General features: G+C 39.0%; 1 protein-coding gene across 1 annotated transcript in view; it reads right to left on the reverse strand.

Moving 5' to 3' along the window:
- Positions 1-11214, reverse strand: part of ANXA2 (annexin A2) — a 28306-nt gene extending 17092 nt beyond the window's left edge. Inside the window, exons 1-2 of the mRNA XM_026059328.1 lie at positions 11155-11214; positions 6778-6877 (exon numbers count right to left, since the gene is read on the reverse strand). Coding sequence (XP_025915113.1) covers positions 6778-6877; positions 11155-11202 — 148 coding nt within the window. The 5' untranslated portion in view covers positions 11203-11214. The remainder of the gene's footprint in view (positions 1-6777; positions 6878-11154) is intronic.
- Between the last annotated feature and the right edge of the window lie 3924 nt (positions 11215-15138).

Genomic DNA, 15138 nt, shown 5'->3' on the forward strand with positions numbered 1-15138 from the left:
CCAGAGAGAAATGAGTGCCACATCTCCACACTTACCAAATACTTTCATGCTATTAGCTAATACCACTGATTAGTCAAGTACGCAAATAAAATAGTTACCCTTTGATTATTCAACATCAACAGAAGAAAAAAACCTGTATTTATATTCTCTTAACTAACTTCTAAAATTATCTCAACTATCCTCTTGCTATGAGAGCTTACAAAACCTGCCCTTGCAATAAGCCAGTCTCTATTAGTCAAAGGAAAATGTTTAGAAGTGTAAGTCCCCGCCACAAGCCAAATCAAAGGAATTGTTAGCAACCAGGATACAGAACAGCCAGGTAAAAAAAGACTTAAGAGTGACAAATAAGAAAAACAGTGTGGTCACATTTTGACATTGCATGTCCTGAACAGAACTGAAGAGGTCCACCCAGGTGTTCTTAAGCAGTATGGTAATTGCTTGAAATTTCACAAAACCTGGTTGAGGACTCATTGCTTGCTCAAGTAAAGTCTTTTTTGAATTTATAATTTTACACCTCCAACTTAATTTTCTTACTTCATCTAATATAGCAGACAGGAATGCACTGTAAAACAATACAACTGAAAGTATTTCTATCCCCTTCCCCAATTCTCCAGTACCAACTTATGCTATACCACTGAATATAGCCTCTAGGTAAAATGTTCCTTTGCAACTCACATACTTTATTGGTTAACCAGAACCATCTGGACCTGCCATTCAAACAGAAATGGAGAATAACACTGCAGCTGGAAGTAATGTCCAGATAATAAATTCTTCCAAACAGAAGAATCAGCATACTGTGTAAATAGATGGACAGAGGCAACAGCTTGAAGAGCTCTCAAACCCTTATGCTCCAAAATCAAGCTAACCTATAGCTGTGCTGTGTAATTGCCTGTTTTGAACTATTTGTCAACTGAGTGGCTGAAGCCTAGAAAAGGCAAAACTATTTCTAAATATTGCATGCCTAATATAGGGCATATTCTTCTGCAATAGGATGATGATGTATAACAAGTCTTTTTTTTAATGGCGAGTTGCATGCCAGGTTTTGAACCCAAATAGGTGGCTTTAATCTAGAGGCCAGTTCAAGCCCAGAGTTTCTACTTAACTTTCTCCATTTATTACAGCAAGCATTATAAATAGCTTCTTTCACATTTGCAAACTAGTATCAATGTGAAATGTGACTAATGTAATCAGCGTGTTAATGATAATTTTGCAATAGAAAACAGAAAGTAAGGAATGGATCAGCCGCTACTAGAAGGACTCAGATCCCCATTAGAATCTTTTTTTATTTGTTTTGCCTTATTACCCAAAAACGACCTCACAGCAGCTCGACACAAAGGAATTTAATCAGATATTACAATACAAATCATACTAGTATGAATGTTGCAAAAGACCTTGTAGCCCTTAGCTACAGATTCTAAAACAATGAGTCAAATCCAAAATATTCAGATTCCTTTCTCCCTATTGACTACATTTTTCATAAGGGGCAAGAACAAAAATCCAATTCTGATTTGAAGAGATGAAATACTGGACCTGATGGTCTCATGTTCTTAGCTCATATTGAGGCAGACCTACATCAGTGCTCTTATTCACATAGGCTTGGCCTGCAAAAGTCTAGAAGCCCTGGAAAGCATCATATGTCTTAGTTATAAAGCTTGGTTTGAAAACGTGCTGACTGCAGATTTCAGCCATAATCTACTGATAGCGTGTTTTAAAATGTTCCCATTTTAAAGAAAGCAAAATTCCCCAGTCCAGAAATGGCCACATGCAGACAGACACACATACACTGGGTCTTTCAGCCTTTGCAGGGCCACAGTATAAACCAATCTTCAAAATTTTTTAGTAAATTCTAAATTTAAAGCATTCTTGGCATTCAAAATTAGCAAATGACATTTTCAAGTTTTAAAACAATTGTGATAGATTAGAAGCCCGCAAACAACTGCATCCAAGTTTCTTATTCATATGCTTTGTGGATGGAAATATGAGTTAACTCATTGCTCTGGCATTTTGTGGAAAATGAGTGCTTGTATTTCACACTTGGGAATCCTGCTGCCCTGAACAGGATGCTGACTCACATCTGCTGAGGTGGGGTGGAACAGAAGAGCTGCTCTCACATTTTTCTTTGCTGTTCACTAAAAAGCTTGAAAATTGCAAGGTAATGAAATGAAAGTTTATTTCCCAATTTATTCTGGCTGGGCAGATTTTAGTAGTGTACTTTTGTCAATGGGTAACAAAAGCTGACATTATTACTCATGGTGTTATACTGTTTTTCTTGCTTAAAAAAAAAAAAAAAAAATCCTTGCAGAAAGAAATGTATTTGGGAAGGGGAAGGGGGAGAAAGTATGTCTTCAGAAAGAACCCCTTTTGAATAATGTTGAATAATGATTTTTCTTTTTTAAAAAGGCCATCTGTCAAGCTGATAAGTTCACGGTGTTACGGTTCAATCAGCAAGAAAAGAGGAAATGAACATAATGTAAAAATGATCAGATACAGTTATATTCAATTTTTTGGTTTAAAAGGGACTGCACTTGAATTTCCATGGGCCTCAGCAACAGCACTAACACTGTGCTGAACAAGACAGATGATATGGACAACCTCTTGGTTTCCTGGGAGGAGGCGAGAACAGAGCTAACATACCTTTATTCTGCAAGAAGTGGTGTATCTCTGTTCAGCTTGTTTGCTAGAAATCTGTTGCCTTCATTTTTATTTTCAAAGTCAGCATGGAGAATAGCAGAAGCTATCTCTGTCCTAACAGCATTTAGATACTACAGAGATCATCACCCTACATGAACAAATGAGAGAAGATAGCAGCTGGCCTCCAGTTATTAGTGGGACATGAGAATGTAAATGTAGGTGATTAGCCCTTGCGAGACCTTGGTACTTTTGTGTGTCTGGCACTAACACAGTCCTAGGACTATTTGACTGGGTTTGTGATCTACAGTGTCTTATTATCCTTGGATAAAAACCCAATCCCACTGGAGTTAAAGGGAAAAAAACTCAGATAAAATACAACTAAAATTTCAGCTCTGGAATTTTGCTTAGCAAAATTTTGCCAATTTGTGTTGCAATGAGATATTTCTTCACTGATAATATTCTGCATATGTGAGTTATGCAGTGTGGTGGATTTCAGGCACTACCCCTTCCCCACCAACATGCTGGCTGATTTCCTCTAGTCTTTTACTTCCAAGCATTAAAAACTCTATTAAAAGGTACGGGCATATTGAATATACCACAAAGTCAATTCAATCTTCTATAAGACCCGTACTATGGATTACACCTCATTGTTGGTTTACTGATTTCTGAATATAATGAATTTATAATAAATGTATGTTGTAAGCACTTTCCTAAAAGAACCTGTATTTCAACTCTGCCAGTCATGGAACAGAAAACACTATCATGAGACCTCAATAAAAGGTTGCACAGTTTGAGCTGCAAGTATACAACTATTCACAAATTAGTCGAACAATAAAATTATTTAACAAACTATGAGATGCACATAAGAAAACCACAACGTTAGGGAATAACTCTCAAACAGCAGGGAAGCACTTCAGCAGTCATCTTTCCTATAAAGAAATAAAGGAATAAAGGAAGCCTAGTGAATGCTGTACTAATACTTGATTTCTTGCATTTAAGCTCATATACTTGAGCTAATCTATATAACACAGAGCACAATGGAGCATTATACAAATATTAAATGGCCTCTTGTCCTAGAGAACAAAAAGCCAATATTTACCAAGACCATGCTAAGACACCAAATGGATTCACAACAGAAAAACTAAATAGCATAGAAATAAATCTGGTTTAGCAATGGCATATTTATTACACAGGAACAAGCTGGAACTGTAACAATTTATTGGCATTACAAAAACTCTGGGTTGAACTATTGCTAACTGCAAACTGTTTTGCATAATCTAGAGCCATTCTTGCATGCTTCCCTTTCTAGGCTGTTGGATATGTCTAAGCTCTCTGCATTTAACTCAACCACAGTCAAAGCCTAGCAAAGCCTTACTTGTGCAGTATAGATTTTGCAGATTGCATTAAAGTCACATTAAACACATTACAGTATTTCTTACAGATCCCACACTGGATAAATAGATGACTAAATATTGAGGAATTAATCTAAAAAGCATCAATAGAGTTGGAGTATTTAGACATTATAAATAACAGAGCAGTCAGACATTTTATTGGCTAAGCAACAGATGTATTTGCTTTAGGGCAAAGATCTGGGGTAAAGTAAATTTTACCAATTTTGCACACAACCACTGAACTAGAGAACTGGGACTTTGTACTGCTAGGAACAAATGGATAATTACATGGTAACTTTTCTAAACTGGCCCACCCTGACCACCAGTACTGTACTTGCATATTGCTTATATAAAATTGAAGCAGGTATACCCAAACGATTTTTCCCAGAGATAAGACTCTATGGGATACAACTTCTATAGCATTGCTATAAGAGATGTAGTTTCAAAAAAGTGTTCTGAGGATTGTAGAATACAGACCCATTACAGCATGTATAAACCTAGATTTTGGAAACAAAGAAGAGGCGTGGGTTTCAGGTGCCAGAATTCCTTATCCTGTACAGAGTCAAGCCCCTAAAAAGCTTGGCTTCTCTCTTATGTCCATGTTTGTTTGAAACTTAGCACCTCAACCACCAAATGAACTTGTGTTTGAATCTGTAAGCTATTGCATCTCTCTGATCACCTTAAAATAAAATGAGCAAGTCATATTATTCTTTACAATTCTATAATCACTTACATTGCACATTTCTACTTTCAACATACAATGCAAACTAATTGTTAAAGAATCACTGATACTTCATAGAAGGTAGTGCTCATGAGTATGTACCATTTGTTCATTGAGGGCCGTGTTTTTAATACAAAAATCTATGAAGTCCCTAACCAGAAATATTTTCAAATGTCTTCTTGAAGAAGAATTTCCTTGTATAGCTGTTTACATTAGTTTTTGTAGCAAACCAATTCTTGTCTGCATGATTCAGAATTTTCATTTGGGGAAAAAAAGCATATTTAAGTGAGTTCACATTCTAGTACATTCTCCTCAAGTAGTTAATGAAAATATCCTGTAACCAAGCATTTGAAATACAAGGAAACAGTAGCTGGAAGAAGGGTTCTAACACTTTTTTGCTTTATTTCCCCTAGAAATACTTTCTTGAGAGATAGCCTTTATGGTGTAAGAGTCAGTATTAAAACCATAAAGAGATTCTCCACTTAAAAGTCACCTTTCAGAAAAAGCTCCTGGATAACAAGCTAATAAGCAGAGACAAGCCCAATCCTACAAACATGCAAGTTCATGAATAGCTTTTGCTATTATTTGTTTGAAGGATCAGGCACCATTTCTCTTTAAAAATGTTTCCATACATCTTAAAACCAAACTCAGCAAATTGCTCATCTTTGTTGGAAGAAAGTGAAATAACTACATTAGCCTGACTTTCCTGACAGGAAAAGCTTTTGTACTGCCTGGGACACTGCAATTTCCATTTGCACTAATTAACAGCTTGAGTGTTAAAATGTGCAAATTTGTCCCTATCCTGAAAACCTGATGGTATATTTGACATGTTTAGATTTGCCCTATAATCAGTGCTGTAAAATATAATTAAGTCTAGACAAAACTCTACATATACACAAAGCACTTCCTGCCAAGCACAATGACACTTACTCCTCTCTTGTAAGAAGATTATTTTAAAAATAAAACAAACCCTAAAATGATTCAAAATCTGAGCTGAACCTACTTTAGTGAGTAGGCCAGGGATTTCTCCAGTTAAATTAAGAAACCTTGTGAAAGTGAGCCTTATGCCTGCTAGGGAGGAGCAACATTTTATAGTCAACATTTTACATGTTACATTTTCAAGTCAAACATTTGCTTCGTTGGCACTGACAGAATGCAGTGTCGGCATTTCTTTCAGATGAGAAATTGTTTGGCTTTTAAATTTCTCCCTCTCCTGACATGCAGGCAAAAGACTGGGCAGTTCCAGCTACGCCCAGCTGTTGCTTTTGGGGCCTGGAGGAGGAGTCCAGGCCAGGCACACCCTTTCCTCGTACGGAGCGGGACCAGGATCGCTGCCCCAGAACCGCAGTGGCTGCTTTCTGTAACCGCACTGTGATTACCTGCTCTGAGCTGGCTCAACAAACGAAGCCAAGTGATGTTGATGTGGTGGTTCTTTTTCCCCTCGAGATAACCAAGGTGTAAAATAGCATTTCTTAAGTGAAGTGAAAGGCAGTTATCCCAACTCACTCTCATGGGACATAAGAGTGAGTTCAAGACCCATGAAAAAGACAGCATAATGTTTGAAAGAGTTCATTCCTCATCCTTTTCCTCAAAGGTGGATGTTATTAGTGGCAAAAAATCTTGGAAGAAGTACTTTGTATGTGTTTTCATACTGAAATACCACCCAGGTATTACTCTGGTGTTGTAGTTCGTGCACCCTGTACTCCTGCTTGTTTCAGTACACCACGCTTTTCAAAGGGGCCGCATCTGCCCTGCTCTCTCATGGTCTCCCAGTGAAAGTGGTGCATCCTGGTTTGGATAAATACCTGGGAGCCTGGTCCAGAGAAGCAGGGGACTCCCACGTTGCCCTCCCATGAAATAATGCAATATCATTTCAGAAACTAGATACTGTTGTTTCTAGGATCTTCTCTGACCTCAAAATAATCCAAGACACATGAGCATTTAGTTCAAAACACAGGAGAAAATGTTCAAATTTTTCTCATGCCAGCATTCTAGCTTACAAGTAGAATCAAAGCCACAGCCCGCACTCCTCACCTTTGGTCTTGATGGCTGTTTCCAGGGCTGCAGCATCCCGGTCAGCATCAAAGTTTGAGTAGGCCTTAACTGTGGCATATGCGCTTGGAGGGAGAGAATGCTAGAAGAAGAAGGAGAGAGAGGAAAAAAAAAAAAGGGCAAAATTAAATCCTGTACCTCGCTGCAGTTAGTACAACATGTGCCTCCTTCAGGGGCTGACATTTTGCCTTATTTTTCCAAATACAAGAACTACCAGCGGGTGTTTGTGAAACTGGAATTCTGCTGAGAGCTACCAAACTTTGTTCTCCAAATGTGTATTGTTCCAGAGATGCACTCACAGCCATGTTTATTATGAGAAAGAATAGGTGCAAATGGATATCATATATTATTGTGGCAAAAACCTAACACATTCCAAATTTTCTCACTAAGCCTGAATTTGCTAAAATCTGGAATTGCCTGGCTAGATCTCAAGGAAATTGACTACAGAAAGCTAATTCAAAGAAGATATATACACATATATATCTGTTGTGAAAAGTCTAAAATAGTTTAGATTTGAAGCCAATACTTCACTTTGGATTACAAGTTACAATTAAAAAAAAGTAGAGGAACATGGAAGATTAACAACAAGTAAATTATAATGGAACAAGTTCTGTGCTCTATCTCATGGACTTTAAAGATAACAATAAATGTATCTTGTTGAGCCTATAGTTTTTGAAAGCAAGAGAAGTTACCTTCTCCTTTTGAAACTCTGTGCCTGCAGATACTTGGTTTAAGCAGCAGGAGGCCAATAAAACTAAATGACATTTCAAATTACTTCCACTAAAGATACAGAGGAGTTGGAGATACAGCCACTTAGCAAACAGTTGCAATGTTTTAAGTTAACTGATCTTGCTGGCTGTTTATTATTGTCCTGTACTGAGGATTATAGCCTCAAACAGGAGGTCAACACAAGAGAGATCAAGCTCTTGCTTCAGTGCAAGCTAACAGTTTAGCTCATATCACCTCCCACGGGCAGGTTAAACTAAACCACAGATTTCCATAGAAATAGCTGAGAAATATTCACATATTCCATTCTGCTGAGTCCAATTTAGAGATGTAAACCGCTGGCAAAGAGGTGCAGGGATGACCATCTGAAACTGCTGCAGCTGTTTGCTAAGTGAGTGCGTGACTAAGCTTTTTTGGTAAGGATCCCCAGAAACATTCAAGTCCCTAACTCCACCAGAAACCAGGCTTCCTAAACTGGACTAAGTTATCTTAATATCTCTTGAGGGCCTTTTTACAGGCAAATTGTTTAAGAGAGGACAAATTTTAACTACAAAATTCCACTTTTTTTGGTTACATTTACACCTTCCTGCAGAGATCACACTGTCCTGAACAGATTCCTCTGGCAGCAGCCACTGTGCCACCTCCTGAAGGTCTGGGTTATGCGGCAGAGATGGGGAGTCAAAAAAACACTGATAAACTGAACTATCCTTTTTTTTTGGCTCTTACCATCAGCTCAATCTAGCTAAGTGGCTGCAGTTTGACCCATAGCCACACCACAAGATGCAACCTTTCATGTTAGCAAATTGAAGTACTAACAAAAACAGTAAATGGAGATGTGCAATGCAGTTTCAGGGAAATCTGCGTGCCTGAAAGATTCCTGAAGCAAAGTCAGTGAGTCTACACCGTCATGTGGCTGTCCTATTTAACCAGTATTGCTGGTTAATCTGACACAAATCCGCCGGTGAGCTTAGAGTCAGGTATCTCTCTGGCATCACCCTGCTCTAAGTATTTCATGAGCCATTTGGACAGAATATTCTACTGTAAGACCATATTAGGTACTGAGAAAATACATAGCAGATTTGCAGTTTGGGAGCCAACTCTTCCTCTGTCCTTCCACCTCATGCATGTAACAAATTGGATCCAGATCCCCTGACACTGGTCAAAAGACCCAGGGAGCGCCACATCTCTACATGCAGGAAAGACAAAAGCCTTCTGCTGGCTACTCTGCCGGTAAATGGAGCGTATCCAAATTCAGCATCCGCACAGATGATGCTCTCTTAAGTACTTTGGAGGAGTGGACACACGTTTCATCAGGCTGATTATTCTGCCTATGAAAAACAGCCATTTAAATTCCAGACAATAGGGATCTGTCCCAAATGACTGTGGTACACTAAAGAGTACTGTACATTTTCAGACAGGAAAGTTTTTCCAACCAACTTTCCATTTGGTTCTGTACAAAATTTTCCAGGATGTGGCTGTAAAAGTTCAGCCTAATGTGTAAATGCACAAACAGTTTGGGCAAGGCTAAAGCAGAGAAAGATTTTTTTTTCTCCCACATATATATTATGTTTCACACATCCTCCAACTGCTTTACTTCCTCTGAGCTTGAGGAAGCAAACCCTATTTGGAAGGAAGGATTCAACGCTGCAGAGGGGCATACTTCACTAACAGGAAAGTTAACAAGGCTTAACTTCTTCTAAACACAGGACCCTTTCAAGATATCTAGATTTGGGTATTCCTCGCCCTGAAAAAAATCACCAATCATCTTTGAAAACCAACTTCCCTGACGCCATCCTGCAAGTAACCTGTGCAGCCTTGACTACATTTCACATTTCCAACTGCCCGTGCAAAGGTCGAGTACATGATCAAGCACACAAGTAAGATCTTTGTCACAGAATCTTTCCACCTTCTCTTGTGCAAAGCTGCAGAAACTGCAAGCACAGAGTTAACTTCAGCTCAACCCCCTCCTCTCCTTAGAGGACGGAGGAGGCAGTCCCAGGCTGAAGCAAGCAGCTCAGTTTATAAAGGCAGTTTCTTGGTCTCGAAGGAAATTGCTCACTATGCTGCTGAAGCAGAATGCACAAATGCCTTATTGCACAAGACAGGATTTGGGTTCAGCTGTCACCATTCTATGCCCTCAACATTAAAAACACTGTTGAAAAAAACGGGTGCCTGAAACACTGTGCTTGACATTAGTTAACTTGCTGAATCACTGCTTAGGGGAACTGGGCAAATTATTTATGCGAACTATCTACTCAACAATTCTGGCTTCCAAATTAAAATCTGCAGAATATCAACATAAACATGTCTTCAACTGCACTGAGGTCTGAAATGGTTTCACTTGCATTGTTGTTGACATGAGCAACAACAATCTCTCTTCATTTAAGATCCAAGCTTTGAAATTCTGACATCTACAGAACAAATAAGCTGCCTGTTATTTCTTACATTTTATGACAGAATTTCTGATGAAAATGTTGCCATGCAACACTATTCAAATTTGACTTTTGCAACTATTCATATGTATCATGGAATAAATATTTATACCCGTGAGACTAAATTGCTCAAATGTTTGTCCAAAAGGAATTCTCCATTGAAATGAACATGGCCAAGAAATCTAAAGAGTTGACTGCTTTTGCAATACAAGATCAGCTTTGCTACTTACCTGCAGTACACTAACCAGTTCTTTGCAACAGCTCTTTCACAAAGATCAGATAGTGTAATTTATTTCATAACAAGTAACAAAAATAAGCAAAAAGTTTGCTTTTACCAAGCTCAGCTCTGCAGTTACCAGTTTTAAAATTTGAAAGTACAGTAAGCTTATTAGCAATATGATGAGATGACGCCATAGATGGGATTCACTTCCTCTTCAGTGATAAATCACAGAGCCACAAATTCACAGCACAATATCCTGACATTACACTCGTAACCCTACCAAGTAATGTTGCAACATAAGAAATCAAACAAAGAGAGTGTGGCTTTGTGGTATTTCAGTAACACAATCACAGAAGTGTAAATGTGGTGAAAAATACTCCAACAAAAAGGAGACTCTTTAGGCTTTTCAAAATAGAAAATGAGAAAATAATTTTTCAAGAGCTAGTTTTTGTTGAAAGTGTTTGTCTTTTGGTGAAAAATATTACATGAATAAGATTCTCAGTATTATCATTCCCATTAACTAATGTTCTCCATGTTTTGATTGAAAAAAGTGAAACTCAGAAGGTGTCAGTAAAAGTGAACACATTTCCATTTCCATCTCCTCTTACCATCCTCAACTCATTTGTGCCTTGAGAAGAAACGGGGATCACAGATCTGAACTACCCATTCGGTTTGCCCTCTGATCTCTTTCACATGGCCCAGCACACGAGTACTGCTCACGCTGCTGCCCAGTTAGAAGAACTTCCATTAAACCTAGCCATCTCATAACTGTCCCATGGTTCCCAGCGGCTTCATGGCTGAAGACTGACCACAGCAGACTAAGCTTTTAGTTAAGATCAGTTTAAGTAGAAGAGATGTGTGGAAAATTATAAACTCTACAGCTCAGTACAATTGTTAGTAGAGAGTCCTGTAAAGGAAACAAGACATGGCATTTAAGAAAAACAAACAAACAACTATTCTGGTTTGAATAATAATACTTACATCTCCTTCAAGGCTGAGCTTGCTTAGAATTTCATGGACTGTAGACATCTTGAAAGAAAGCTGGAAGAGAGGGGGGAAAAAACAAACAAACAAACAAGTAGACTTAAATAAATACATTTACAGTTATAGTAGCATGTTAGATAATCCTGAATCCCTGTATTACAGAAGCTGGGACAACCCAATAAGACTGCTAATCTTAAGCAAGAAAATTGATTTAAGAGCATTCAAGTCACAGCACCACTGATAATGCAACAGTGAGAGGTCTTCTTTCTATTGTACAATAAAAATTTATCTTCATTCCTTAAGAAACCACTTCTACTGCATTTTAAATATTTAAACTTAGAAACTGGAGCATCTCTATCTTAGAGAGAAGATCAACTGAACCTAAAATTCAGTACCAGAAAAATCATGGAGGAGTACTATAACCCAGTCCAGCTCCGAGCCAAAAAGGAACAACTAATAGCATTTAAATCAGAGGCTAAATTCCTCAAGTGCTAAAGGAATACACTGGAGCTATTTATATTCATGCAGACATTTTATAAAATCGTAATTGCTGTTCAATCTTTAATCCTGGCCGCAGGCCACAAATGCCTCTACTGTCATATGGTGTTGTAGTGGCTCCCCAGTATCCAGCAATAAGAATCACAGGACACGCTACAAATACCGATTAATAACGTGATTGTCAGATGATAGGCAACAAGAACTCTTTCAAAATGACAGTTCCAAAAGGAATAGCCAATGAGACAAGATAACGAACAACACTGCTCCATTGACACAAAGTTCATGAGATCTTGCTTACATATATAAAGAAAAAACAGAAAAAAAAACCCTGCTGGAGAAATCATAAACATTGCAAAAAGGAACATCGATGTGATGTGCTTATGTTACAACACCCTGCTTTTTTCCAGCCCTGGTTTCTTGTCAGGGAAGTTTGCCAGAGCTGTAATACTGTTTTACTGAAAGAGTCTCTTAACTAAGGAGGAATTTTTTTCTAAAGGTTATAAGCCAGAGGCAATATTTAAGCTGCTTGATGCATTCCTAAAACTCAGCTCCCAAATTCCTCTGCTGAAGGGAGAGATATTGCCACTCATATTACCTTCTAGTTACTCAGGCTGGCAACTGCAGCGAACATTATTTTATCTGCTCAGTCTACAGCTTGCTTCTCAGGAACTGCAGAAATAGCCTTATCTAACAGGGAATAGAGTTGGCTGTTGAGAGGCAGGAGAGAAGGAGCGGCAACGCCTCAAGATCAGCGATACTCATTTAATCCCATAACGGGACCCGGCATCGAAATTCCAGCATGTGCAGGCTCCCCGGGGCTCCGCCTGTCACCGCGATGCCGGCACCAGCCCCCGTCCGCCCCAGGTACCCTGGCCTGGCACTAACTGCTCGGGCAAGTTTCCCGGACAGAGCAAGCAAACGTCTCACCACCTAACGGTCAGGCCCGAAACCAAGAGCTCACAGGAGGAGTAAGAAGCAAGTCTACAAGTGTTTCTAAATAGCAGAGACCTGGTTAAAATTCTAAAGCAAGTGTTTATTCTTCATTTTAGCTCCTGGAAACCTTCCCTGCTTCTCCATCAAGCCTTTTACAACAGTTACAAGAGAGGTACTCAAGTCCAAGTTGGGGGGGGGGGGGGAAGAGCCCCCTCTGTCATTCAGGAGCATCAAGGGGGAGTCTGAGAAAACGTAAGCCCTGAGGCGATACTAAGGAACACAATGAGCTTATACAAAAGCTGTAAAATGAAATTAAGATTTGGTTGGTAGATATCACTGTAGCAGTATATGGCTGAAAAAGCAATTACTGTGAAAGTGCTTAAGAACTGCAGCACCATATGTTTTAAAGACTAAAATGAAACATGCTGCTCTTCTCACATGCTCTGAGCATATTTGTAATGCTTTTCTATACATATTCATCCAGCTATTAAAGCGATAACACTGTTCATTACTTACAGAGCAAATAAAGATTATTTATTCAAATTTTCTCCTTGTTCTATTTTGATTCATTTAAATATTGCCCAACCTGGTCACAATTTTTTGAACTAATGACTTTTCCCCCTCCCCCCTCTCATGAGTTAGTCAAATTCAAGGGAGAAACAACAGAAACACCTCAGCTGGACTAGATTTACTTCTCATCTAATTTCTAATTTTGAAAATGGAGGATTCTTTTATTTTCTAGCAACCGAGACTGGGTTCCATAAGTATTTTTTAACAAAATAGAAAAATAAATTGGATTGCTGTACAAAACGTCTGGTAAAGCATGTAAGTCCTTACTTTTAGAAAACTTAGCAAATATTATATATTACAGAAACATTGCTTTTAAAATGAAACACAGAACAATGTTTTTGTAGTATAAGCGTTGTAATCACACCTTTCCTCACTTCGAACGCAGCAAGAAAACCTTTCATCTTCTGAAGCAATCTAGGTACAAGAGTAACAAAAGTACCTCCACTTAAGGAAGCATTAAGAATCGGGGAGGAAAAGAGACACAGAGTAAAAAGCACAGTCAAAAGCTCCCCACATCAACTTATTATTTGAGAACAAATATTTTTATAGCAAAAAATTCAACCCTGCCTTTTAAAGATAGGCGGCAGAAGTTGTAATAAGCTGCTGCCTGCTATTGGTACTATTATCTGAGCTGGTTAAAGGGGGATGATACATTACTTACTTATGAGATTCTTAATGTTTACTCTTAATAAAATGAAGCGCCTAACAATGAGACCTTTGTACGCTGAAAGCTTTACAACCAATATCAGAGACAAGCAACCAAAGTCTTTTAGTCTTGCTTGCCACAAAGAACTAACACACACCAGTGAAAGCAGAAGCCAAGCAATTGCAGTATAATCTTTCACAAAGCAATCACTGAACAGCTTTTTGGAAGACTCCTATTTCTAAATGAAATAAAAACCACATTGAATCAGGCTTGTTGGAACAGAAAACTTGAGTAGCGTCCAGGAGCAGAACTAACACACCCTCGCGCAGGGCTGGAGCTGGAGGGTTCGTGTCGTCGGCACACAACAAGGCTATAGCAACCATCCGCCAGTCAGCAGCGGCCTGGCAAAGGAAAAGAGCAGCAAAATGGGAATTTTTGCAAAAAACTTTGCAGGGAAAGATCTTCGCTTGGAGAACAAACACATCTCTTGTCACGCTCGACTTAGTAAGGCTCTCGTATTTGTGAACAGACTCATTGTTTTCTAATGGACTGATTTTATCTGATGCAGTTTTGACAAGTTCTGGTTGGGTTTGAGTATGTAAATAGAAGATACATGCACTAACTTGCTCTTCCCTACACTGGAAAGAATCAACTTCTACTTTCCAGCTGTAAACTAATAAATGCTTCAATACCTTAAGGCAAGTTTCAACAACCAGTTTTTCCTCCTAAGCCCACACTGTGTAATTCTGAATCACAATGTTATTCTACTAAAGAGATTAACATCTAGCTTTGACCCCAGCTCTCCCCTCCCCAAAGGGTAATAACTGGCTTGCAAGCCTGTTAGACTGGGCCTAGTCTATATTCAACACCCTGTCCTCCTAACAGTTTGGTGACAGAAGTATGTTCAAAAGTAGCCCCATACCATGATTTCCAGGTGCAGCTCGGGTATATGAGAGCAGAAAAAAAAAAAAAAAAAACCCAAACACGAGACCGATCAGTGGAAAAAGTGCCAGGTATGCACAAAGAACTATGTTGCTCAATAAGCAGAGTTAGCATTTTAAGAAGAACTTAATCTGCTCTTGTAGGCAGAGATTGCGCGAAGGGTGTTCCCAGACATATGAGCCAAGGAAATGGCATCCCCAGAATGAGAGAATGGAAACTCTCCCACTGGGAGCAGATTTGTGTTGGGTCTCCGGACTAGGGCGAGGCACAGCAACAGCGGGGGTGAGAGGGAGAGCAGGGAGAACCAAGAAGGACCAGAACAGCTGCTTCAAGCGAAACATGGACTCAAAATATTCCCTGATACGCAGTGGTAACTGCAAGTACAGATGGGC

The sequence above is a fragment of the Apteryx rowi genome, unplaced genomic scaffold (assembly GCF_003343035.1).
Source record: "Apteryx rowi isolate R43461 unplaced genomic scaffold, aptRow1 scaffold_156, whole genome shotgun sequence".
In the NCBI taxonomy this organism is placed as follows: Eukaryota; Metazoa; Chordata; class Aves; order Apterygiformes; family Apterygidae; genus Apteryx; species Apteryx rowi.